Consider the following 23,939-nt stretch of genomic DNA (forward strand, 5'->3'; position numbering starts at 1 on the left):
AATCTTGTCTCTGCTAAAATAAATAAATAGAGGTGAGAAAGCTGCAGAGATGCAGGGTTTATTGAGGACATTTGCATGCTGTCAAATCAGAAAGACAAATGATTCAATTATGAAGGGAAAATATGGTGAAAATTGGGCAAATGCATGAGACCTGGGCTTAGACAAACATTGTGATTCTGAATATATTGTATATTCAACCGTTTTGGCCAATACTCTATCACTGTTGCATAAAATAACAAGTGCAACCATCAGCAAAGCCCTAAAATACATAAAACTGCAGTTACTAGCTTAGACCATAGGAAGAATTGTAGATTGAAAAATAGCTGACAGCTTTTTGGAGCTTTTTTAAAACAACTGCGTATTTCAAGATCATCCATTCAAACAATCAATCATAGGTAAACACGAGGTGTCAAAACAAAGTCCAGAAGGACCAAATTGCCAATCTTAGAAGAAAAAATTGGTGGAGATGTGCTTGAAAAACTCAGGGACCATAAAGGATCAAGCCTATTCTGAAGTTTGATAATCAATGTCATTGTTCACATTGAAACAACTTTTACACTCTCATTAATTAAAAGGCACAAAAAGAAAACAAAAAGACATTGGCTTCAAAATAAATGAGGGAAGTCTGGGCCTCCCTTCTGAAGCTGCTACTTCCGCGACCCGACCCCGGACAAGCGGAAGAAAATGGATGGACGGACAGACGGTTGGAAAGACAGACGGATGGATGCTTGACTGAAATTTGCAGCTGCCCAGAAGAAGAAACCATTTGCAAACGGCTGAATTATTTGTCTACAATAACAGCAATTTCCAAGTATGGTGGTGGAAGCATCAAGCTGTGATAATGAATAAACAAAACACTTCAACAGCTAGATGACCAAACTTGGACATAGACAGATGTTCCAACAAGGCAATCCCAAAAGTTCATCCAAACATGAGTTGGAATACCTTAAGTTTGTTTATATTAAGCTTCTGGAATAATCTTCCCAAAGCCCTGAGTTTTTGGTTCAGGTTTTAAGTTGGAGCTGTGCCAGAAAACCAGCCAATTTAAATTAACTTTATAAATTCAGCTAACAAAAAGTTAGAAATATGCAAGTTTAGAAAGCTCAATACCACTGAAAAGTTAAAGTACATGAGCAACAGATTGATTGTCAATTCTTTCTGTAAAAACATGATAAACCATCTTTCTGAGGTCACCTGTTAACCTAACATGACTGTTTCTCAGCTGTGGAAGGAAGTCAGTTCCTTTCAATAGCACCTGTATAATCTAATAAATACAAATAAAACAATACATATTTTGTAATTTTTTCTTCTTTTATTAGTCTTCATAATAACTCAAAGTTCCTTATATTTTATGCTTTAGCTACAGCAATGTAAATGATAGTAAATAGATATATTTCAGGGGATTCCAAATATGTCTGCTGGATTCTTGCTCAAACCTTTTCCTTCAATCTGAAGTTAGACATTTAGGAGTTTTATAGCAGCTGAAAACATGAGCATATCCTCAAACAAAAATGTGAAACAATCTCTTTGAAATAAATGTCCCTCTAAAGACATCATATACCTAGTTATTGGGATTTGAACCGTGGAATGAATGCTCTTCAGCCCCACTCGCTGCTTGCGCTGACTCTCCATCCACCTGGAGGAGGAGGCAACAGTGAGGGTGGGAGGTCAGGAATGGAGAAGAGTTGTTGAGGAATATCGCTTTCTGCTTCATCCTCCTCATTGTCCTCCTTGGTTTTTGAGTCTCTGCAGAGATAAATAATTAAACGATTGAATTAAAAATGAACAGGACCAATAATTAGGTATGCGAACCATGTAGTCCAATATGTTAAAGTGAAAAGGAACGTGCATACCCTTTGCTACCAAGAGCCGCTTGCTTCTTTTCCCTTTTCAAGAGCCATTCCTCTATACTTCGCCCAGAGATGATTCTGTCCTCAAAGTCCTCTTTGTGTTGTCTTTCCTCTTAAAATAAAGAAATATTGCATTCATTAAGATACAGCAGTTAAATGGTTTTCTATGCGCAACCTTCATGTAACCTAGAACACACTGTACATTTGTGTTTCATTAATATCTTTGAATATGTTGAGTATTTCTTTAGTTTTTGTGTTAATCCTTCATTTAAAAAAATTTAAACCACATTGCCTGTTGTGTCAATAGGATGTTTTTTCTTTTAAATAAGACCAAAACTGGTATTATTATAAAAGAAACCATCACTTCTGAAATTCATATCTACACCTAAAATCACATGGTACACAGCACCACCTTGTGGCCACTACTTACCTTCCATGTGTCTTTTTAAGTTGAACAGATCCTCTTCAGACATGTGAGAAAATCTGCAGTTTGGGCCAAAATCACATATTCCTAAAGAAAAAAAAATCTGCATAAAAAATGTTACTATGAAAAATAACATAAAATTTGATCATTTTATTATATATAATTTGATAGTAAAATTCTTTTTTGGGGGGGGAAGAATATTATAGTTTGGTCTTTTTTGGAGAATTCTTTTCACCTTTTTGGAGAAACTTCCTGCAAGGTTTCTTTATTTGCTCATCGTGGAGAACAGCAGCAGAATCTGTAAGAATTAGAAAACAGTTCTGTGTCCATAACAATTGCTTATCAAGCTTTGCACTGTAAATGTCAATATTAGGGATGCCAAATAAAAGCTCATATATATCAGTCTTGCTTATTATCTATGAAAATGAAGAATTAATGTTCTCCCAATTCTGGTTGTCTTTCAATAATATATTCAAACTAACATAGTTAAACTTTGATTTAACTCATCAAGTCCATGTAATCAACACTGATTGTAAAAATAAAAATGTGCTGCAGACTCCTTCATAGAGGTAGCAGTTTAGAAGTTAATAGAAAAACAACATATTTGTGGTTGTGTTTCCTGGTGGGATCTGTCTTCAGGTAATTGTCCGCTGATCAAATGTTTCTCATTTAGGAGTTAACTAAAAAGATAAATAGAAGAAAAAGCACATCAAACAAATGTCACGAATTCCTCCTCATCTCACCTCTGAATTGGTCAAACCAGGCTTTCTTCGCTCTGTGATGCTGAACGCCATTTAGATGTTTCTTCCTGTTGTGCATGTTGTCCTGAAAGGACCGGTCACAGTAATCACAGTAATACCTCTTCCCCATGGTGCTCCACTCGGAGAGGTGTCAATAGGCAAGAGAGTAAGCAGAGAAAAAAAGACTGGAACAGAAATAACATTTCTGCTAGATTATGGTGAATGAAGATTTCCCTCATTTGTCTTGGCATATCAGCTTCTAGGTATAAATACTAATATTAAATAAATATTTCCATCAGTCTCTGTCAAGGATTTAGATAAGCCAGTCATAGTTACACTGAATTGTTTCAAAAAGATTCATAATTTATCACAAGAGTCAAAAATGTTTTCAAAAATTATGAATTGGGCCCAAAGCAGAGGTCAACATGACAGACTTCAACTGAAGCACCTAACAAACAAGACATTAGGCGAATTTAAATAGTGGCTAATCAGACAAATAACTAACACACAATTCTTAATCAGCAAACAAATACTGGTCAAACCAACATTAAGAGATTTTAAATTAAACAAATACTTCTGGAAAAGTAGCTGCTTTTGGAAACCAAAATGGTTCACTAACATGCCTTCTGACCTACCGTTAAATGTTAATTGTCCTTATACGGCACTGGCAGAACTTCACTGTGGCTCTTAAGCGTTTGCTATAACATGCTCCAACATTTCAAAAACAACAAAAAAAACCCAGCTTTTCTGCGGTTATTAAAACATGTTTGTAGCTTTTAGCTGGTAGCTGTGCATAAGCTGGGAAAACATAGTAGAGGAAGTTGTCATGTGTATCCACTTCCGCTATTGCGCAGTGCACATTACACCGACGACATGGCGCTGGCTAAGACCGTCTACGATCTCCTCTTCAGGAGGACGTCCACCTTCGCTGTGACCATCATGGTTGGAGCTGTCTTATTTGAGCGGGTGTTTGACCAAGGCGGTGACGTGATTTTTGAGCAGATGAACCGCGGGGTAAGTCCATCCCTGCTGGTTTTTATCGGTGCTGACCTTGTGAGGAAAGGACGAAGCTAGTGTTAGCTTAGCTTGGCTAGCCGAGTCTGTTAATGACTGTTGGTTAAGTTTCGCCGGTTTTTATGAAGTGTCTAATATTTCCTCATTGTGACTCGTTACAGAAACTATGGAAACACATCAAACACAACTATGAGAACAAAGAAGAGTAGGACCCCACCCTCGGTTTTATAAGGCTGCAGTGCTAATGTGTTGTCTAGTTTCCATCACCATATATTCCTGGATTCGGCATCTGGATGAAGCAGCTGTCATCTTGGACAATGTGCACTAAGTCATGCCCAGGCTGGAAGAGGCTCTGAGAGGACCTGCGGAGGCTGAAAGGCTGTCCCGACCACCAGAGAAATGGATCAAAGCTCGTCCTTTACCTTGCAGATGTTTCTATTGATTTAATTGCCTTCAGCTTGTAAATTGTTATATTAAACATGTTTCAATGTCATGCAGGGTTTTAGTATTTTTTTCTTGTGTTCTTGATAACTTAAATGGCTATGTAAAATTGTCAAAGTGTCTTGACTGCATTTGATAAAGTAACTTCTTTATTTATACTGGCTTTCTCTTACAAGAAAGCCTGTTGTACTGTTATTAACTAAGGTTCCTATGCAGTCTGGAAAACTATGGGATTTGATCCCTGTCTTTCCCAAGTATGAATAAGTAGGAGGAAATAAGAATGTAGTAAAATATTTACATCAGACTATTCTCTATCCCATTGTCTAATTGCTACAACTTTGTGATATCTCCCTCATGACTTGACACAGTGGCTTTAAACTGATGGGGTTATGAAAGTAGAGTATTGCTTAAACATGGACATGGTGTGACATAAAACCCCTGGTATAACTATGACAATATAAACTCAATACACATATTTGAATAACACCATAATATTTTTGCAAAACAACACAGAGGTGCAATAATTTAATTTATTACCCAAGTAAAAATTACATTAATGCAGTGTTTCTCAATTCCAGTCCTCAGGCCCCCCTGCCCTGCATGTTTTAGGTGTTTCCCTTCTGTTACACACCTGGATTGAATCTATGGGTGATTAACAGGCTTTTGCAGCACTTGATTGTCATGCAATCATTTGAATTAGCTGTTCTGGAATAGAGGCACATCTAAAACATGCAGAGCAGGGAGGCCTGAGGACTGGAATTGAGAAGCACTGCATTAATGCAAGGTAACTGGTAATGATATTATGTGAGATTGGCCACACCATCTGGAGGTTTTGCATGCAGTTGAGTATTAGTCCTCCAGGTGTCTCACTAACTCTACGTGTAATAAAACCCATGGCAGTTCTAGCCATGGTTTTCTAATCACTTATTTACAGTCTACCCATCTATAGTCTAAGAGAAAGTAGCACCAGTGTCCAGATGAGCACTTGCATTGGATAAGGCATTTAGTTTTGGCCAGAACTCTGAATGCTAACAAAGACAAATAAGCAACAGACCAATAAAGTGTCAAAGAAAGATTGACTTTGATTTAGTGGTTGTTCCTGCATGGACGCTGTGCTGAGACACTCCCTTCTTTCCTTCACCTAAAATATATTTGGTTTGCAAAGAGATGCTAACTATGCTATTGAGAATACTAATGTTCTCTGTCTTTTTCCGTCCAATAGATAAAAAGATTGTCTGCTCAGATGGAAAAGAAAGGCTTCATAGCTCAAATTATGCTTTAAGACATCTCTTTTCTGTGCAGAACAATTCAGACATACAGTTCTCACTAGATATAATAAAAATCAGTATAGCCCATGGCAAACATAAACAAGGAATTGGATTTCGGCTTTAATTACATTTTATGCCAAACTTTTATTAAAATTCTTAATCGACACAGACTGAAATCAACCATAAGGGATAGAAAACACGTATAATGCCCATCTAACACAATACCACCTTGGGCAACGAGAAGAAATACTCTCTGCCTAGTCAGAGGTTTAGCATTTAAACCTCTGACTGTTTAGATGCTAAAGTAATAAATTTACACTTTAAACTGAAATTCATTAATGAAACAGTGTAAACACAGTCAGAAAATACAATTTTTAATCATTAAAGATGCCTGAAATGACTCACTTATTTAGCTCTAAATAAATAGTTTTTAGTGTTAATGCATTATACATTTAACAAACAAACATAACAAATACTGTATGTTTATTTTTAATCTTTTTGTGAAAGCTCGCAATGTAAAATAAATTTATGAAGTACAGCAAACCTGACTTTTGTTTTGTAGAGAAATTAACTAAGTCAGGTGACAAGTACTGACATTTTAAATTAGTCATAAACATACAGTTTGTGAAATGGACATCCAACTTAAGTTGTTTAATTCATCTTAAAACATTTTCAAAATTAAGTTAAATTATACAAATAAAACAAGGCACTTATAAAATATAATCTTTCAACCAACCCCATAGCCTAGTCACCCAGAGGTTTACTCCCAAGTCTGATAAGTACTGGATCTCAGGTGTAAGCATTTTTGCACATATTGTCCTGTTTTCAGGATTAATGTCATTTTTCAAGTTGTATCCCATAATGGATTTCTCTCCAATGGGCTGCCAAGGCTTGAAATGTGTGTCTTTAATCTTCTGAGCTTCAACTGCATCTCCACCCTCAATGCAGGTGGCCCTCATCTCAGCATTTCTTCTCCTCAGCTCATTTACATCTCGTTCCATTCTTGTTCTTCCATAAGCCTTGACTCTCTCCCAGAAAGAAGCATTAAAGTATTCATAGAGTTTCCAGTCAGCCCAGTTCCACTGTAAGGCTTTGGCTCTCATCTCAGGGTCCAGCCGAGACACGGATGAGGTCCTGCGAACATTGAGCTTGAAATACAGGATGTCCTCCATGGACCAGCAAAGTAAATCCTTAAGCAGAATCAGAGATTCATCAAAGTATTCTGCTATAAGAACCAGATGAAAACATCTGGATAAATATTGAATCTCCTTCATGACACGAGGGTCATTGACTTTAAGGTTGTTATCAAAACCGAAGTCAAAAAACAGCAAATTTTTAAGATAGAATGAGTTAATGGCTTCCGGACTGTAGAAGGCCTCTGGATTGTTCAGAAACTCAGTCAGTTTATTTCCACTAATGTGCCAAGTAAGAGGAATTATTTTTTGGAAGTAATGGAAAGCTGACTCAAAGACATCCACTGGGTCACGTAAGATGGTGACATACAATGCATTTGGAGGCAAGAGTTTGGACATTTCTTCATAGTTGAACCTCATGTGGTTGCAAACAATGTTAAAACACTCCCCCGGCCTGTAGTCCTTCACCTGGGAGCACAGGAATGGCTGCGGGTAGCAGAAATCATTGCGTCTGTCAGGTAAGGCAAACTTGAGCTTGTGCTTTTCCCCAAACCTGTAGAGGATGTTGAGGATAGTGCTGCTCGCTGTTTTATGAGTCTTCATGAACATGATGTTCACTTTGGGAGAGCAGTCCTGCTTAGAGTCAGGGCTTCCAGTGATGATGCCTGGACTTGTCTTTGCCATGCTGAGGGGACACGTCTCTTCCTGTGTGGGACTTTGAGTGAAACAAAAAGTAGGGTTACTCTTTCTGTAGTCAGACATTTACATACACTGTAGGCTACGAAGCTCACGTTCATTTAGGGCTTTCAATTATTTATTTGAAATTATGGTACATGTTTTTATTAATTCCTAACCTGGAATTTGAAGATTGTGGCTTGTCTTTGATCCACACAGTCAAAACTATACTTTCTGTTGACTATACACACCTTGTGAGGTATCCCTTCATGAATGCTGTTCCTTGCCTATACACTTTTTGTCGCCATCAAAATGGTTCTGTCATAATTCTGGCTGGATTTTTGACCATCTTCTTGGCAGAATTGGTAGAAATTAAAATGAGCTGGTTGCTGACACAGACCCTGTTTTTGAGTGTAGTATAGTTCAGTGTAAGCCTTACTATTACTCTTCTTTTCCCTTTCTAAAAACACATTTGATGAGGGTTCTGGAATTATTGTTCTGATTGTGTCCACATTTTTTTACTCCTGGCATTAATTTTAGATAAAGTTGAAGAGATTCACCTGTTTTATCAATACACCCACTTTGAACAATACACCACTTGTAGCAAAACAGCCACACTGCATGCTGCTACCACTCCCATGTACAGTTGGTACGGTGCTTTAGGGGTTTAAAGCCTCTGCTTGACTCATCCAAACACAGTTCTTGTCACTTTTGTCAAGGTGTTTCATGTTTATTCTTCTTACCATAAACCTTGACTCCAGCGGACATTTTCTCGACCATGTGGGCAACTGCAATTTCTTCAAAGCTTGAAAGGATTCTTTCTCAACCTGTTAGTTTATAACACTGGGAAATCTGTTTCTCTGGAGATGACGTCCCTCATCTTTACAGCAGAACTATGACTCAGAGTGTTTATAAAAGTTGTTACAAATGTCATTTTGTTCCAACAAACTGACAATTTGAGTCAGTTGGTTGGAACCAGGATACAGCTATATTTTCTAATAGGACAAAGTTCCCAAACATATCCAAACTGCTTTTGGGATGGATAAAGGCAGGTAGCGTTAAGCTTTTGGAAAGCAGTGATTCAAACTAATCTGTGGATGATGTTTAACAGGTGGATCAGTGCCAACAAATCAAACTATTTAAATTAACTCTATAGCACTTCTGCCAAAACGACTGATCAAAATCAAAGTAGAATTATGGCAGATGATTGCTGACGATTGCAAAAAGTGCATATTGAAAAAACAACTCACTAAGATTTATTTAGGTTTATATAAATTGGGCTCTCTATTTGAACCTTTATGTAACATTTTGATCCTGTGTGGATTAAACAACTAAACATAAAATAAATTTAAACCTTTGAAACAATCTCATAGTATAATTAGTACACCCTGGAAAAAAACTATTCAAATAAAATAATTTTACAACCAATCATTAATAGGGTTTATACCCATGATGAGTGCATTTGTGTATTGACTGACATTATTGAAATCCATTTATTTATTTATTTAATTTACCTTATATTTACTTGGCGTGTCATTGTCAAACAGTAGAGGACCAACATTACATTGGTCAGTACAACCCAGGGTATCAGCCGCCGCACCACCGCTGTACATTTAAATCCTTTGTGAAACATTATTAAATGCAAACCTGAAAATGAAATAGGAGAGAACACGTAATCCTCATTTTACCCATCACAAAACTGCACTGCAGCCAAAATGTGTCAGCAAAACATTTTCAAATTATAATATTATCCTTCTTTAACTATGTGCTTTAACGTTTACATTTGCTAAAGTGAAACAGTCTTCATGGGAAAAGGAGAAACAAAGACTAAAGATAAGAAAGAGAAATGGAAAGTCTTTGTTTTTCTCAAACAGAGCACACAGCCCTCATGTTGATACTGGAAATATGTACACTGTGCTTATATTTCAAGTTTTAACAAAAACAGTAATAGAAGGGACAATCATTCTTACTCCAAGAGGAACCCAAACTATGCTAATACTACAAACACGTTTGAAGAGTAAAAAGATAAATATCTAAACAGATTCTCACTGCACACAGTGAACTGATGCCTGGTAAAATAGGCATTTCAAGCTGGCAGTCTCATCTGAGTAGATGTGTCTGCTGGACTGCATATTCTTACTTGTTTTCCAATTACGTAATAATCCACTGTCAATATTTAATACAATATTTCTTTTAAAACTCATAAAACTTAACATGTGTTACATGTTCATTTTCTGTGCTCTGCTGGATTAAAGCCTATGCACAAAGGAAAAGTCTTGAAACCTTTCCTCAAAAAGCAAGAATCAAAACAGCCTTGTAAACTACGAGACGCATTCAGTACTCAGATGTTTAAAGAACAGGAAAACAACCAAGCAAAAATCTTTGAACTTACCCAGAGGAGGTAACATTAGAGGAGCCACTCTGATTACTGCACCTTCTCCAAATTGAAAACAACCTCTCTCTTCATGATGTTAACCTTCCCGGAGGTTACACCCCATTGGCTGTTCTAAGCATACAAAGAAATCAGATCTCCTCCCACAAAGACTGAATGTGACACACAGGTTTCAGCTGAAGGATACATCTTTAGATACTTGACACGGAAAAATGTACAATGTTATCAATTAAAACAAAAGGAGACCTCTCTATAAATAAACAATCTACAATTTGCGAGTAAATAAATAAACTTAAAAACTGTCGGCCATTATGGCAGAAGAGGAAAACATTGATCTGGATCAGGAGGGTCAAAATAACATTGTGGGTGAAGAGCAAAGTCCTCAATGGGAGACTGAAAAAAGACAGGTGAAACTAACAGCCAAAGCTTTGTTGGTGAAAATCAGTGACTTGGAAAGTGAAAGAAAAACAAAGTTAAATAAGAGCTCAAAATTAAGACAAACTATTACAGTGTTGAAAAATGACAAAGAGTGTGTGAATGACATTAAGGGAGAATTTAAAAGGTTTTTGGGTTTGTCTGAAGAAACACAAAAGGTACACCAGGTTTTCTTGGGATTATTGCCTGTGGATGAAGCACAGAAGCATGACATATGGTTTCAAGCTAAAATGTTGAATGTTCATGATTTTGTTGCTGCTACTCTTAAATGGTTGGCTAAGGCTCAAGGTTGCTCAGCCAGTGTGCCTGATGATATTAAAGAAAATGAGAGTAAAAATAATAATGAAGCTGAACCAAAGACTGCCAGTAGTGGCATGATCATGATGGAGGAGGAGCTGCAGATTGAACCTCATGACAGCATTTCAAATGTTTCCTTAAGGTCTTTTAGAAAAACTGGGAGTCAAAGGGATTCTTCTATAACAACCAGCAAATCTTCAACGATTTCTGAACAAATAAAAGCAGAAGCAGAAAGGGCTGCACTCCTGGCATGTGCAGCTGCTTTAAAGGAGAAGCATGGAGGAGCAGGAATACCTGTTAAAGAAAAGAAAGGAACAACTTGAGATGGACACCAAAATAGCTGCTTCTAACGCCAAGCTAATGGCACTAGAGGGCAGCACTAAAGGCAGCATTACGTCTAAGCATTGTGATGGAATGGATTCATATGAAGGTGCTAGACCCAAGATCAAACCTACTTTACTCCTCTCACAAGCTTCACAGTTGGTTACCAAACCTGCAAAGAAGCTTCAAGAAGATGCTGGACTGCTGTTGGATAAAGAGGTTGAGTCAGATCTAAACACAGCCTATGAAAAGCATATTCCACCTCAGGTGGATGATACTGTTTTTAATACTTTGGTGTTGCAAACGGCTCCCCCTGCTGTTCAAACTTCTAAAGCTTCTATTATTTTATCCGATCCCAATGTTGCCACTCAAAACAGTCTGTTTCCATCAAATCAAAATCAACCTGCTGGAAACCTCTACAATGTGTTGAAACAACAGAATGACACAACAGCTCTTCTGGTTCAAATGCAAACAAGCCAGTTACTGCCACACCGAGAAATTCCCATCTATGACGGAGATCCTTTACAGTTCAACTCCTTTATGAAAGCCTTGGAACATTGTGTGGAGGCAAAGACCAGTTGTAAAGGAGACTGTTTGTACTACCTTGAACAGTGCACCAGGGGGCAACCAAGAGACCTCATACGTAGCTGCCTTCACATGACTGCAGAAAGAGGATATGTGGTGGCCAAGCAACTCCTCAAAGAACATTTTGGCAATGAATTTAATATTACTGCAGCCTACATGGAAAAGGCCATTGGTTGGCCCAACATTAAAGGTCAAGATCCTAAAGCATTAAAAGCATTTGGACTGTTCCTGGACTGTACAATTATTCTTCTTCAAATTTGTATCATGTCAAAGTGTTTTATAAAGATCTGCTAAGCTCCAGTCGAGACTATCCATAATGACTTTATTGAAGTATTTTACAGTATGATATTGTTTATTGAAGTTGGCATGGCAATGTAGCCCTTGTTATGGAAAAAAAAACTTATCCAAGCACTGTTAAGGTGAAAATATTAGGTAAATTAACACCATGTGCATGATAAGAGCTTGCAATCCTACACTCACAAACAGATCAAGGTAAATGATTAGAGTAAAGCTCTGTCAAACTACAGAGTCAATACATTGTTTTTATAGCAAAGAAAAAGAATCATAAATACTGGAGAGACAGTGTGGCTCCCTTGTAGATGCCGAAATCAACATCTTAGAGACAGCTAAACTTGGGTGTGGATATCAGATTGGTTCATGAGCATGAAAATAAAAGCAAGACATGGCCTGATTATCAGATTATTTACCCTGTAAAAAAAAATTCAGCCACATCTTTAAAATATTTTATTTTTTTGTTACCACCTTACAAAGGTATGTATGTGTACCTTTTGAACGTTTTCACTTTTTTTCGTGTTATAGCTACAAAGCAGTGCTAATTGTGAATAACACATGGATGCATGACTATTTTCTGCTATTAGAGCTGCAAGTACATCGGGGACATTAACAGTGCTACCAGCTGTTAATGTTGGTGCAAGAAGGTTTTGGGTTGGAATCCCAACCTGAGGTCTTTCTGCATAAAGTTGGTATGTTCTCCCAATGAATGCGTGGGTACTCCAGCTTCCTCCCACAGTCCAAACACTTGATTGTTAGGTTGATTAGATCGCCCTTAAGTGTGACAGTGTGCAGGGGTGAGTGTATGTGTGTGGATGAATCTATAAGTTTTGTTTGTTTAGAGATCTAAATTTTCTTGTAAAATAGCTCAAGCTAGGGTCGGATGGGGAGTGTCTGTGAACAGAAATTCAAGTTTTGTTACAGCTTCTCAGCTGGATTTACTACTTTGACTAGGCCAGTGGCCCTGGGCAGTTTGGCTATTATTTCCTGATAAGTAAGTTTTGCCCCAACTTGGTAAATATTCTCTGAAATACAAACTTTAACAATTGCCTTTAGCACTTATTGTTATTCAACGCCTAACCAAACCTATTGTTTTGCAACAAGCATAATGAACCAATTGGTGTTAAAGTATATGAGGAAGACTTTTAACGTACTGCAAGTAATGCACACATTCTCCAGATATTGAACATAAGACATACTTGTTGTTTTGCTATCAGGTATCAGATTACAGGTGCAGCCTCAGCTCAGCTGGTGATGTCTCTGGCTGATGTTTGTTTGTTTCAGCAGTTTGACCGTGGGAGCACAACTAATGTCAACACAATTGATGTCGCTGTCATAAAAGTACATCAGAGAACAATCTAAAAATCCAGTTTAATGCAAGATAAGAGCAAAATGTGCACATGCATGAGTGGAGCTGACAAAAAAATACTGCATAACCCTAAAGCAGAAATATCTGTGGGGAATTTGATCCAGGTACCATTTAAGTCAAATAGAACGTAAAAATAACCCAGGTATTGTAATGCAATTTTATTTTTTAAGGTCACAATTCACAAGAACAAAGCACATAAAAATATAAACTTCAATTTAAAAAAGGTGTTACAGGAAAAAAAAAAACTAACATCAGATTAATAAGCATATTGTACTAGTGGTCCATTGCCAATAATCAAAGAGGTTGAAAATATTGCTAGTTTACATGTATACATTTGTGACAATTGTAGGTGAATCTTAAACATTTATTCATGTCCAAGCTTTTTGTCACATCGACAGTGTCTGAATGGAACAGCATCTGGATTAAACACATTTCCTGCTTCTCAATTGTAACCTTTTCTTTTACATCAAAACTTATGAGTCAGGTTTGGAAAGCAAAAAAACTGATCATCTGATACAACCGGTTTTTCTAATAACAAAGGCAAAGTCCAGTTCATATAACCGGGCCACTGTTTCATGGAAACATTGCCAGAAAAACCATTTTATTCAGTGTTCTCAAAAGGCTTAGTTATACTGAAACATGATAGTTCATGTTTTGTTTGAATCAATGCTGTCATTGTTTGATAACAAGAACATCTCAAGCATTTCGCTGAAAATGAGATTAAAAACTTCTAACACCTGTCACGTGACTCTTTTAAGACTGGTTCACTAAAAAACCCAGTGATACTCTGATTCAACTTACAAATTCAACCTTTAAACCAGACATGGAAATAACCACCATTTAATATTTAAGCCATTTTTATTTTATCAGTACTATAATAGTCCAGAAAAACGTTTTCTTAAATTGTTTCAAGAAAAAGTCAGCAATATTAAACATACAAATAAACAAATTAAAAGATTCTGGAGTGTTGCACTGCAACAAAACTTAAAGTTGTAAAGAAATGACATAATTAATAATTTTGTTAAAATTACAAGGCACTTTTAGGTGACTGCTACAAGGAAGAGGTGTAAAAACAGACAAGCATTTTCACTTTAAAAGCACAGGAGTTTCTATACAGCCAAGCTACCTTTGGCATTCAAACTAAACACTTTAATTTTCATTCATGGTTTCTTTGTCCTCAGAAAGGATCGGCATTTCCTCTTCCTTAGAAGACAATCTTTGTGCGTGCTTGAGGTTTCATCACTTAAAACTCACTCTCTAGTATTGTCTCTTGCATACGCTTCTCAATATACATCTCACACCTGATAAAACTTTTAGTAAAACTTATATCTTTCTTCTGTCCAGTGCAACTAAGGAAAAAAACATTTACCTCCCAAAACAAAGCTCACAGAGAAAACTGTGTTTGCTAGTGGAATGTTTACAGATATTTCAGTCTGTATGTTTTTCAGTAGACAGGCTTGTAGAAAATCTGACCACCCAGAAACCTGCGCCTCAGTTCGTTCCACAGCAGGCTGCGCTCCCTCTGGGATCCTTTCATGAAGCCCCGGTTCTCTTGAGCACGACGAGACAGATAAGGGATCACCTCATTGACAGGGCCGTATGGGACGTACTTGTACACTGGGAAACCTGCTTGACCTGTTTTCAGCATGGAGACGAAAGACAAATTTGTGAAGCTCACTGTTGCCACCATGTGAGAATACAATGTCATGACTTCAAGACTGCAACATGGTTTTCAAATCTTGTCTACAAGATCAAAAAATACAAAAGATAATTCAGGGATAAAGAATAAAGCTGTTTTAGAAATAAGGGGTTCTGGTCAGATCAGAGAAGAGTGAACTTCTTAGCCTACGTCCAAAACTGTGTGACGCACATTGCCGCCCACATCATCTTATGATCAGCATGATAATGTGAGTATGATTTTCTTCAGCAGGGACAGGTTAGTTTGTCAGGGTTCATATGAAGACAGATGGTGGGAAATACAGGTTAATCCTGAAGGAACACCTCTTAGAACAGCAAAAGAGTTTAAATTCATATATATATATATGAATAATTCCAAGCGCTAACATGTTGTAACGTGATACGTATCTTGTTTAAACGTGATAGTTATCTTGTTTTATCTTGCTACAGAAGCTATGTGCTTCTGTAGGAATGCTCTTCCGTACAATCACACTGATAAAGTGAAACAAGATACAATATGTTTTTAAATGAGGCCTGCCTTATTTAAAGAGAAGCTCACTCTGAAGACTTTTCTGGGACGCAAAAAGGTTAAATAATCCACCTTGTTTATGCTAATACTGCTCGCCATCGCTCCTTCTCAGTCTACACCAAACCACGGCCACACACACTCGAGCTCGAGGCAAGTCCATCCTGATCAGATGAATCCTGTGGCAGCGGACTGACCCTGGGCTGACCAAAATTAGCCCCAATGAGCTGCAAACCGAGGGGCTGTGGCTGGACGCCTGTCAATCATTCTGAGCCGTGACAGACAGTAACGCTGAATGGGGCTGACAGAAGTTAGCCCTTTGCAAAGACCCAGGGATTTTCCCCAGGCGGTTTGACACCAGGTTTGTAGAAATTTCAACAAAATGTGATACATTATTTCTAAAATTTATTTCTTTTCAGGTATTTAATTTTAAATTGTTTATTCTAACAACTTTATTGTAAATGTCAGAGAGGGCTTACCCTACCAGCCCATTTATACCAGCTGTCCCTGAGTGGTTTAAATGAAAACTTACTTGATTGATACAGACATACCTCCAAAAACTTGCAGGTGCAATTGCAACAAAAAGTGGCTTTAGAAAATGTTGATTCAAGTCTTGTATTTAGTGTTTAATTAAAAGAATAGCAATATAATTTAATTCTGAGTTCCCACATCGTCTGCATAGTGTTACTTTAGGTCAAATTGGGTAATATTGGGTTGACACCAAAAGGTTGTGATGTATGTTTGGCAACTTTCACTAAAGGACACCAGGAACTTGTTTTCTCTCAACACATTCACTGCAGGTCTTTTTTAAAGGTCATCGACTCGCCTGACTGTGACTAGGCTGACGTCTGTGGTGATCATGTTTTAGCTGAGCCTTTGCAGCCACATGAGGCTGTGACATAAGCCTTTCTGATTTCATAACCTAGTGTTTGCTTTTAGTATCTGAGCTGCACACAACATACCTAGCGGGAAGCTGATCTGGTCACACATGCCGAGCAGCTGTCCAAAGTAAACTTTATTGTCCGTGGGTGACAGACCCATTTCATTCATCCTGAAAAAAATTGGAAAAACACACGAGGTTATCTGAAGACTTGTGAAACATTATATTATCATAAGTCAGAGCTATTAGGACTGTTTGATGCTTCAACACAATCTGGAATCTAATGAAGGAGCAATATTCAACTTTAATTTGGATTTTTATGCAGGACAGAGAGAAAAACATACTTTTCAAGAGTGAACTTCACAGTATCCTCATTGTGAGTAGCAACCATAACATTTGCTTTTCTGTTGTGTTCAATCTCCTCCAGGACATACTCCAAACACCTGGACAAACAAAAAGTCAAATGGTAGAGATACAAAAACTATCTGACTGAAGTACAGAAAGGCTCTGGGAACCAAGTCAAGACTTACTTGTGGTACATCCTGTTTGTGGCTTCGTAGTCGGGGTTTATTGGGTCTTCGTAGCCGATCTCCTGGGCTCTGGCTCTCTCTTGGTACATATAAGCGCCACGAACGAGTTTGGCACCAAAGTACCAACCCTCTCGTCGGGACAGCTCTACATCCAAAGTCACATTGTCGTAGGCTTCCTAGAAAACCATTGACAATAGGAAAAATGTGATGAGCATTAGTACCACTCAGTCTTATTTAGGCTTTTAGAAAATATAGTTTTTTTCACAATGAAAACATTTGATAACATATGGTTGTAACTGTGAGAAGTTATTTCTCTTTTTATTGAATTTAATTTAAACTGAAACAAAATGTAATAACATTGTGACAAAAAGGTAATATTCTCAATGACTACACATTTTTATTAAGAAAAATGTTCAGGGTTTCAAAAGGTGAAAATATTTATAGCAACCTTTAATTATTACCATAACTTCATCAAAATTATGTTAATAAAAAAGTTGTAAGGAATAAAATCAAGTATAATAAAACAAAGTGACCTTTCTCAATTTTCCAGTTTTGAAAATAGTAATAACCTTATCTATAACTACAAGGTAAAATCAATATCAATCCTCCAAAATCCCTAATAAATAATAATATTCACCTTAAGATAACACTGGTAAGTGTTGAAAATCACTGGCTTTTCTCTGTTGAACTTCCTCTGCATCTCCAAGGTGAGTCGACTGATAGCTGGTTGGAAGTACGTCTGCTCAGCATCCACCATGAGCCTCACTCCATTCTCCAGAGCATGCTGAAGCACAAAGTAGTTCTCATAATGCTTCTTGATAATGTATACTACAGCAGTAACTGAATATGTGCACAAGGCACACAGAGCCTGTGGTTAATATCTATATTTGGCATTTTGTTTTTCCTTAAACAGCACCTCTATGGTACGTTATAATCAATTTGCGTCTATATATTATTTAATGTACTGTTGGTAACTTTGGTCATCTTTTTGAGTTCTCACCTTTGCTAGAATGTCGACTCTCTGCAGCATTCTCTTCATCTGGCTCTCCTCCTCGGCTGTAAACGTGTTAGACAAAGATTCCAGCTGGCCTGTCTGCACAGCCAAAACACAGAGTCATTAGCACTCTTACTGAAGAATATGAACTCCTTACCATGGCGTGTGTCATACAGAGAAAACTGCAGGATTCTTTCCCTAACTGCTTCAAGTTTCTCCAATATTCGGGGTCTGTCTTTTCTCTAAATTGTGATTCCAATATTTTTTAGTTGGGGGGGAGGAAGATGTTTTTTTCTATATCAGTGAATTCAGATCTGATTATTTTCCACCAAATGAACAGGAAATCAAGCATAAAGTGGAAGAGATGTTCTTGCCAGCATCTACATTTCTGTTCCTGAGTAACAGGTGCTATATCCCCATCTGTTACTCATACTTTGCTTTAAAAATAGGGCATTAATCACATAGGTTTATCTGACAAGTGCTTTTGTTGTTAATTTAAAGGTTTTGTAGGTATGCAGCATACATTGGAACAACTGCCAATTTGTCACCAGCTCACTTCTGAAAACACCATAAAATTTGCAATGACTTACCTCAAGATTTGGCACCATGAGCAGATTGGACATTTTTGTTGTATCATTTATCAGACTGTTCCAGTCCAGCAAGTCGATTGTTCTGGGGATATCAAATGCAATAGAAATGCAATAAATTCAGTAAACGCTTCATACAGTTTAAGGACGTCCAGCCAATAAATGAGGTGTAAGGAAAAAGGCACCACTGCTGTTTCTCAGCAAATGGACGGTTATCTTACCCTGACAAACCCAGCTTCTCCCCAGTGAACCAGTTCTCAATGTCATCTTTGGCTGCTACACCCATTTGAGTCAAACTTTCCTATAGAAACAAAATATAACAATACAAATAAAAAATTTTGTTGGTTTAAATAGTAAACATCCCACAAATATACGAACAGAAGTGTTCTAAAATAATCTAAAAAGAATATTCAAAGATACCCGTCCCAGGTGAGCATGTAGTTACATGAAAAAGGCATAAAATACCTTCAGCTGCTCCAGTTCCAGTCTTTTCTCCAAAGCAGTCATGTCAGATTTTCCTTGCTGTTCAGCGAGGAAGTTAAAGAACTTCCTCCATTTGACAAGGACCTCTGAAAACTGAAGCTGTTTAAGCAAAAGATAAGATTTTAATCATAAACATGTAATAAAAGTCAACTGCAGTTCTGTCTGACACAGATAACAACTCAGATGTAACTTTATTTAACTTTGATAAATATAATATGTAATCCAAAAGATGGAAAAAGTGGCTAATTTAGTGAAATGATGCTCATTACTTATACAAAAAGATGTAAAGTTATTCTTACAAGGAACTGTGGTCGTCCCAGTGCAGTCATTTTAATTGCAGAGAATCCATCATTTGAAACTCCACCTAAAATAAATAAGCAGTGTGGTTTAAAAATGGCTGGTCATTTATTGCTAAAACTAATATTTACTTTTTTAATGGACATCACATGAGTACATATGCAACCGACAGTGTAAAAAATATGTTGCAATAAACTAGATACAGCAAACATGTTGAGTAATAGACGTGCAAAAAACCACAGTATACTGTTTGGCTAATCAGCAATGATGTTTGTGAAGTTTGATCTGCTTTAGATGGCAAAATATTTGCTTTTCTGGTCAGTGAATGTCTTGGCTCCATCATAAACTCAGAGGAACAACACAGTGACCTTGTTCTACTGCATAGAAGATACTGCCTACACACCAGCTCTTCATACAACTAGTAAAAATATATAATCTTCAATTGTATTAATAATGCATTCATTTATTTGAACTTTTTCACTTTAAAAATAAAAACAAATACTTCTTTCCCTAACTGCTTCAGATATTACCTACCTGATGCTTTAATACAGTTTATGAATGTCTCCATTTGATTGTCACATTTGGCTTCATCAGCATAAAAGTATGTGCGAGCGCTGATGACACCTCCACGTCTGTCCCCAAACTGACGGTGGGCCTTGTACTTCTTTTCACGATGATCTGCACCTAAAGAGGAAAACTGATCTTAACCAACTTATGTGAGGAAACAATGCACTTCAACTTTGATTTTTATGGAGTAATTTACATTTTTATGGAGTAATTTTATGGAGTAATTTACTCAGTACTAGTAACTAGTACTGAGTTACTAGAACTCAGTAACTAAAGTTTTGATGCAACATTTTGTATCAAAAATGGTAAAAGTTATCATTAGTATAATTGTATTTCATCTTAAAGAGCTGAGCTATTTCACATAAAATATTATATATATCATGAAACATATACAAATAATAATATAGCTAAACTGAGTAACCGCAAGAACATACATGGAGAAACATTTCTTTCGGAGAAAGCCTTGCAGCTGGGTTTAAGCGTTAAACTCTTCACATGAATCAAACGTCATCCTGCTGCAACAGCTGAACTGGACATCTCATACCTAATGAGAACCAGCTACAACCAGTGCGGTCCAGCCAAAAGCACATGTTGGCATGAGAGTCCAGCATGTCACTCTGCACTAGAACAGCTTTCACTTGCAGTGTCATCATTCCAAACAAGGTGAACCCTCTTTTCACCATATCAGCCTACTTCTCTGCCGCTTCTTACTACATGGAGCATATAAGCTGATATGTTGCACAACTTTAAATAAATAAATCATCCCTAATGTGAATCAATATACACACCTGGGCTTTCCTTCTCTGCCTTGGAAACACAGGAACTGGGGAAAATAAAGGAGATTTGCATTAGAAGACTCGGTTATTCTTTATAGAATGCATTAATAAATATTTTCTACTGATAAATTATATTTTCACAGTAAATCTTATGTGCTGAGAAACAATGTGATTCTGATTTATGCTGACTTGCTGAGATATTCTGTCTTTTTCTCTTTCTATTGAGGCAAACAGTCTTCTTGATATATTATCAAAGAAGGTACTGAAAAACAGAAAATGCTTTTTGTAGTAAAAGCATGTGGACAAAAATAAACTGTGCTTATTTATTGCACCAGAGACAAGTTCACAATCCTTCTTTGCAAGGGTGTGAGTGTATAATAAAGAGTTACAACACATAAGCCTTAAGCGTTGGCAGCCTTTTAATAATGTTGACTCCTCCAGCTGGATATCAGATTCAACCAATCAGAAGAGGGAGGTATGTCCCAATTGGCCAATAGGGGACAAGAACTGCTTGTGTTGTTGAAAATAAATATAAAACAGTAAGATTTGATTACAGGCCTTTAAAGAGGCGAAAAACATGCTGTAGATTACACAGATCAGGAGGCATAGCGGAAGCAATACATGAAGAGATAAGATAAGAGCAGAAAGTACAGTACAGTGGAATATTATAGAGTTTATGGAAGGAAATAAAATACTTAATTTAAAAGATGAAATCAAACTTTTATTCTGAATGTAATATGTGGAAAACCTCTGGTCTTTGTCTATCTTATATGTTAAGCTGACTTATTCTGAAAATATTCCAAATTGGAAAAATTCCCATGCAAATTATAGAAAGTAACTAACAGTTGGGGTAATTTAAACAAACTCTATCATATTTAAACAGAAATCTATTTTATTTTGCCATGTAATAATTGCAAGATAAAACATTAATACAATATGTACACATATTTGCCTAGTAGTATAATCAACAGTTCCATTAACTTTGAGCTCTGTGCTCAAACATGCAGGCTTAAAAGGCCTGGGGTCAACATTGATCATGTGATGGAAGACTCTGCATGTAATTGCACCGCCTCACTACCCCTGCAGTTTGCAGGTTGTCATGCGCATGTGATTGAGCAATGGGGTAAACTTACTTAAGGTTACTTGCATGAGATCTGGTTGTAAATGATACCCCCTGACCCCCCAAACTATCTAATAATTCTGTTAATTGTTCCAAATGAAAATAATTCCCTGGAATTTTACAACCCTAGTATTTAAAAATAGGGAATTAGGTAATGAACAGCGAAGTTGCTCTTTCTTTTCTACCACATTTCATGCAAGTATGATGGTGGCTTAATCTGTTTCTGTAGTTAGGCTGCAGTCAACATGAAATGTTGTCTACTCTCCAAGCAGAGGCCAAAGAACTAAAGAAACACTTTCTGAAGCAATTACTGAGCAATTTCAGTATGGGAGATCTGCTGAAATATCTCAATATTTAAATGCTATTATTATTATTATTGGATATAATTTCACCTCATAGTCATACTCCTGTAAAGAAGGAGTCTCAGGAAATGTGTTTTGTCAGTGGTATTTAATGTTATTCCTGCAGTTGCTATCCAAAACACACTACTCATGTCATAAATATGCAGAGGGATGGTTTTCACTCTAACTTTAAATAGCCGTCTGAATTCCCAGTTTTTAGTGCGTTTGTTTTATTGTTGAATGACGATAAAGGCTTGGACAGAAAGACTCTGTTGTGGTGCAGACACACCCATTAAGCTACAAACTAGGCTATAAGGACAGACTGTGCAAATGTACTTGTGTCAACTGGTTTGCATGTATTAAGCTTGTTATATAACTACAGAGGAAAGGGCCTGCCTTCCTTTTACATGCGAGGCTTACTAAACAGTGGTACAACTACTTAAATACAAACCTGAGTTCACATTGCAGATAACTCAACCTTTACCCTCAGTGAATACAGTCATATTCAATAAATTGGAATATGTGTTCAGATGAGGCCCATTTCTCAGATTACAATTACCTTTTCAAAGTAACAATTTAAGCAGGTATTAAGCATACATTTCTATAAGTACACATTTTTGTTTTTAATACTATTTTTGTCATTGGTCTGGTGTAGATATTATAAATTTAAATGTCATATTTTTATTACATGTAAGTGGGAAATTATTTACAGAAATAAAAGTTTTCAAACATTCATCTGTGTATATTTGACCCATATAATGTGTTTAAGTTTCTGAAACAAATGAGTTTCAGTAGTATTTTAATTAAGTGAATGACTCTGTACTTACTCCATTTCTTTCTTCTCTGCCTCCTCTTGTGTCAGATCTTCTTCCACACTGTAGTCCAGCACTGCCCCCACACCAAACGCCTGGTTCTTGTGGATTAAAGGTTTAATAGCGTTATGGTCTTCCCCTGCCACAAACTGACCATAGAAGGTCATCTTCATCAGCTTCTCAAACAACCGCTGACCCAGGAGCTTCCTACTGAGTTCCATCAGCTGAAAGAGCATGGAAAAGAGGTTATAACGCTGGTTTGTTTTAACACACAGTTAACTTGCAAGTTGAATTACAACGATTTCAGATAAACTCACCTCCTTGTTCTTCTCAACAAGGATGTCGATTGTACACAGGTTGAAGACCAGCAGACTTCGCAGCAGCTCGATGTTATTCTTACTTTTATATGCGTCTTCGGTGTTGTCGAAGTCGATGTGAATTCTCTTCAGACGCACGTCTTTGGCGTTTTTGGTCTGGCTGATGAGTTCTATTGGGACAGCATCCACCACCGTGCAGCCCTCTAGCTGCCGCTGCGGCTCCTTCTCTTCCTGGCTCTTCGGGGATGCCACAGTTGACCGACATCTTGAAGGTGAAATGCGAATTTTGTTGATGTTTCCCGACTTCGCTCGAGCAAGAGACGCAACCAACTTTGTGTAGGACATATTTCCCCCTTTTTTAATTAGTTTTTTTTTTTTTTTTAAAAAAAACGCAGTGATCAGTTCCGGGCTGCTTGGCTCCTGCTTCAATGGGTGACGGTTGTGTAATGAGCGCGCGAGTCGGTGCGGCTGCAACTCATCTCTCTGGTCTCGAGGGGCGGTTCCTCACATGTCGAAGCACGCGCTCTTCTTATTAAAATAAAATAAAATAAAATATCCTACATGGAATCTAACAGATTATGCTTTTGTTATTACATTCATCCATCCATTATCTAACATGCAATCGCTTATCCCTGCATGGGTACGAGCCTACAAGGGGTGCTGGTGCCTACTTCAAGCAAACATCAATGCTTAAAAAATTACATCATCAGACAGACAAAAGAAGTTATGAGCAGATTCTAAATACTAAAATAGAAAAAAAAAATAAATGACATAATAAAAACAACTAATTCAGGCAA

At 37.2% G+C, this 23,939-nt stretch overlaps 3 protein-coding genes and 1 pseudogene across 4 annotated transcripts; 1 reads left to right on the top strand and 3 right to left on the bottom strand.

The window, feature by feature from the left end:
* Nucleotides 1–42: 42 nt before the first annotated feature.
* zmat5 (zinc finger matrin-type 5) lies at nucleotides 43–3,824 on the bottom strand. 2 transcript variants are annotated; one of them, XM_023338380.1, is made up of 6 exons: nucleotides 3,650–3,824; nucleotides 3,018–3,099; nucleotides 2,510–2,572; nucleotides 2,281–2,361; nucleotides 1,854–1,962; nucleotides 43–1,746 (listed from the first exon to the last, which is right to left on the bottom strand). In XM_023338380.1, the coding sequence occupies exons 2-6, from the start codon at nucleotides 3,091–3,093 to the stop codon at nucleotides 1,599–1,601; spliced, it is 477 nt and encodes a 158-aa protein (XP_023194148.1). In that variant the 5' UTR covers nucleotides 3,094–3,099; nucleotides 3,650–3,824; the 3' UTR covers nucleotides 43–1,598. The 2 variants fall into 2 exon arrangements, with proteins under 2 accessions (XP_023194148.1, XP_005810131.1); XM_005810074.3 differs by having other exon boundaries at nucleotides 3,018–3,199; nucleotides 3,650–3,823.
* Nucleotides 3,825–3,854: 30 nt separating this feature from the next.
* On the top strand, nucleotides 3,855–4,521 carry LOC102219848 (cytochrome b-c1 complex subunit 9). The gene is made up of 2 exons (XM_005810075.2): nucleotides 3,855–4,028; nucleotides 4,190–4,521. The coding sequence occupies exons 1-2, from the start codon at nucleotides 3,888–3,890 to the stop codon at nucleotides 4,235–4,237; spliced, it is 189 nt and encodes a 62-aa protein (XP_005810132.1). The 5' UTR covers nucleotides 3,855–3,887; the 3' UTR covers nucleotides 4,238–4,521.
* Nucleotides 4,522–5,877: 1,356 nt separating this feature from the next.
* LOC102224966 lies at nucleotides 5,878–9,645 on the bottom strand (annotated as a pseudogene).
* A 3,728-nt stretch (nucleotides 9,646–13,373) lies between these two features.
* On the bottom strand, nucleotides 13,374–23,595 carry LOC102220109 (proline dehydrogenase 1, mitochondrial-like). Its single transcript, XM_005810076.3, has 14 exons — nucleotides 23,143–23,595; nucleotides 22,841–23,049; nucleotides 20,565–20,599; nucleotides 19,744–19,893; nucleotides 19,212–19,276; nucleotides 18,895–19,011; nucleotides 18,651–18,730; nucleotides 18,433–18,514; nucleotides 17,849–17,941; nucleotides 17,486–17,632; nucleotides 16,849–17,024; nucleotides 16,663–16,761; nucleotides 16,401–16,489; nucleotides 13,374–14,870 (listed from the first exon to the last, which is right to left on the bottom strand). The coding sequence occupies exons 1-14, from the start codon at nucleotides 23,485–23,487 to the stop codon at nucleotides 14,680–14,682; spliced, it is 1,878 nt and encodes a 625-aa protein (XP_005810133.2). The 5' UTR covers nucleotides 23,488–23,595; the 3' UTR covers nucleotides 13,374–14,679.
* Nucleotides 23,596–23,939: the final 344 nt, after the last annotated feature.

The sequence above is a fragment of the Xiphophorus maculatus genome, chromosome 8, assembly GCF_002775205.1.
Source record: "Xiphophorus maculatus strain JP 163 A chromosome 8, X_maculatus-5.0-male, whole genome shotgun sequence".
Taxonomy (NCBI): Eukaryota; Metazoa; Chordata; class Actinopteri; order Cyprinodontiformes; family Poeciliidae; genus Xiphophorus; species Xiphophorus maculatus.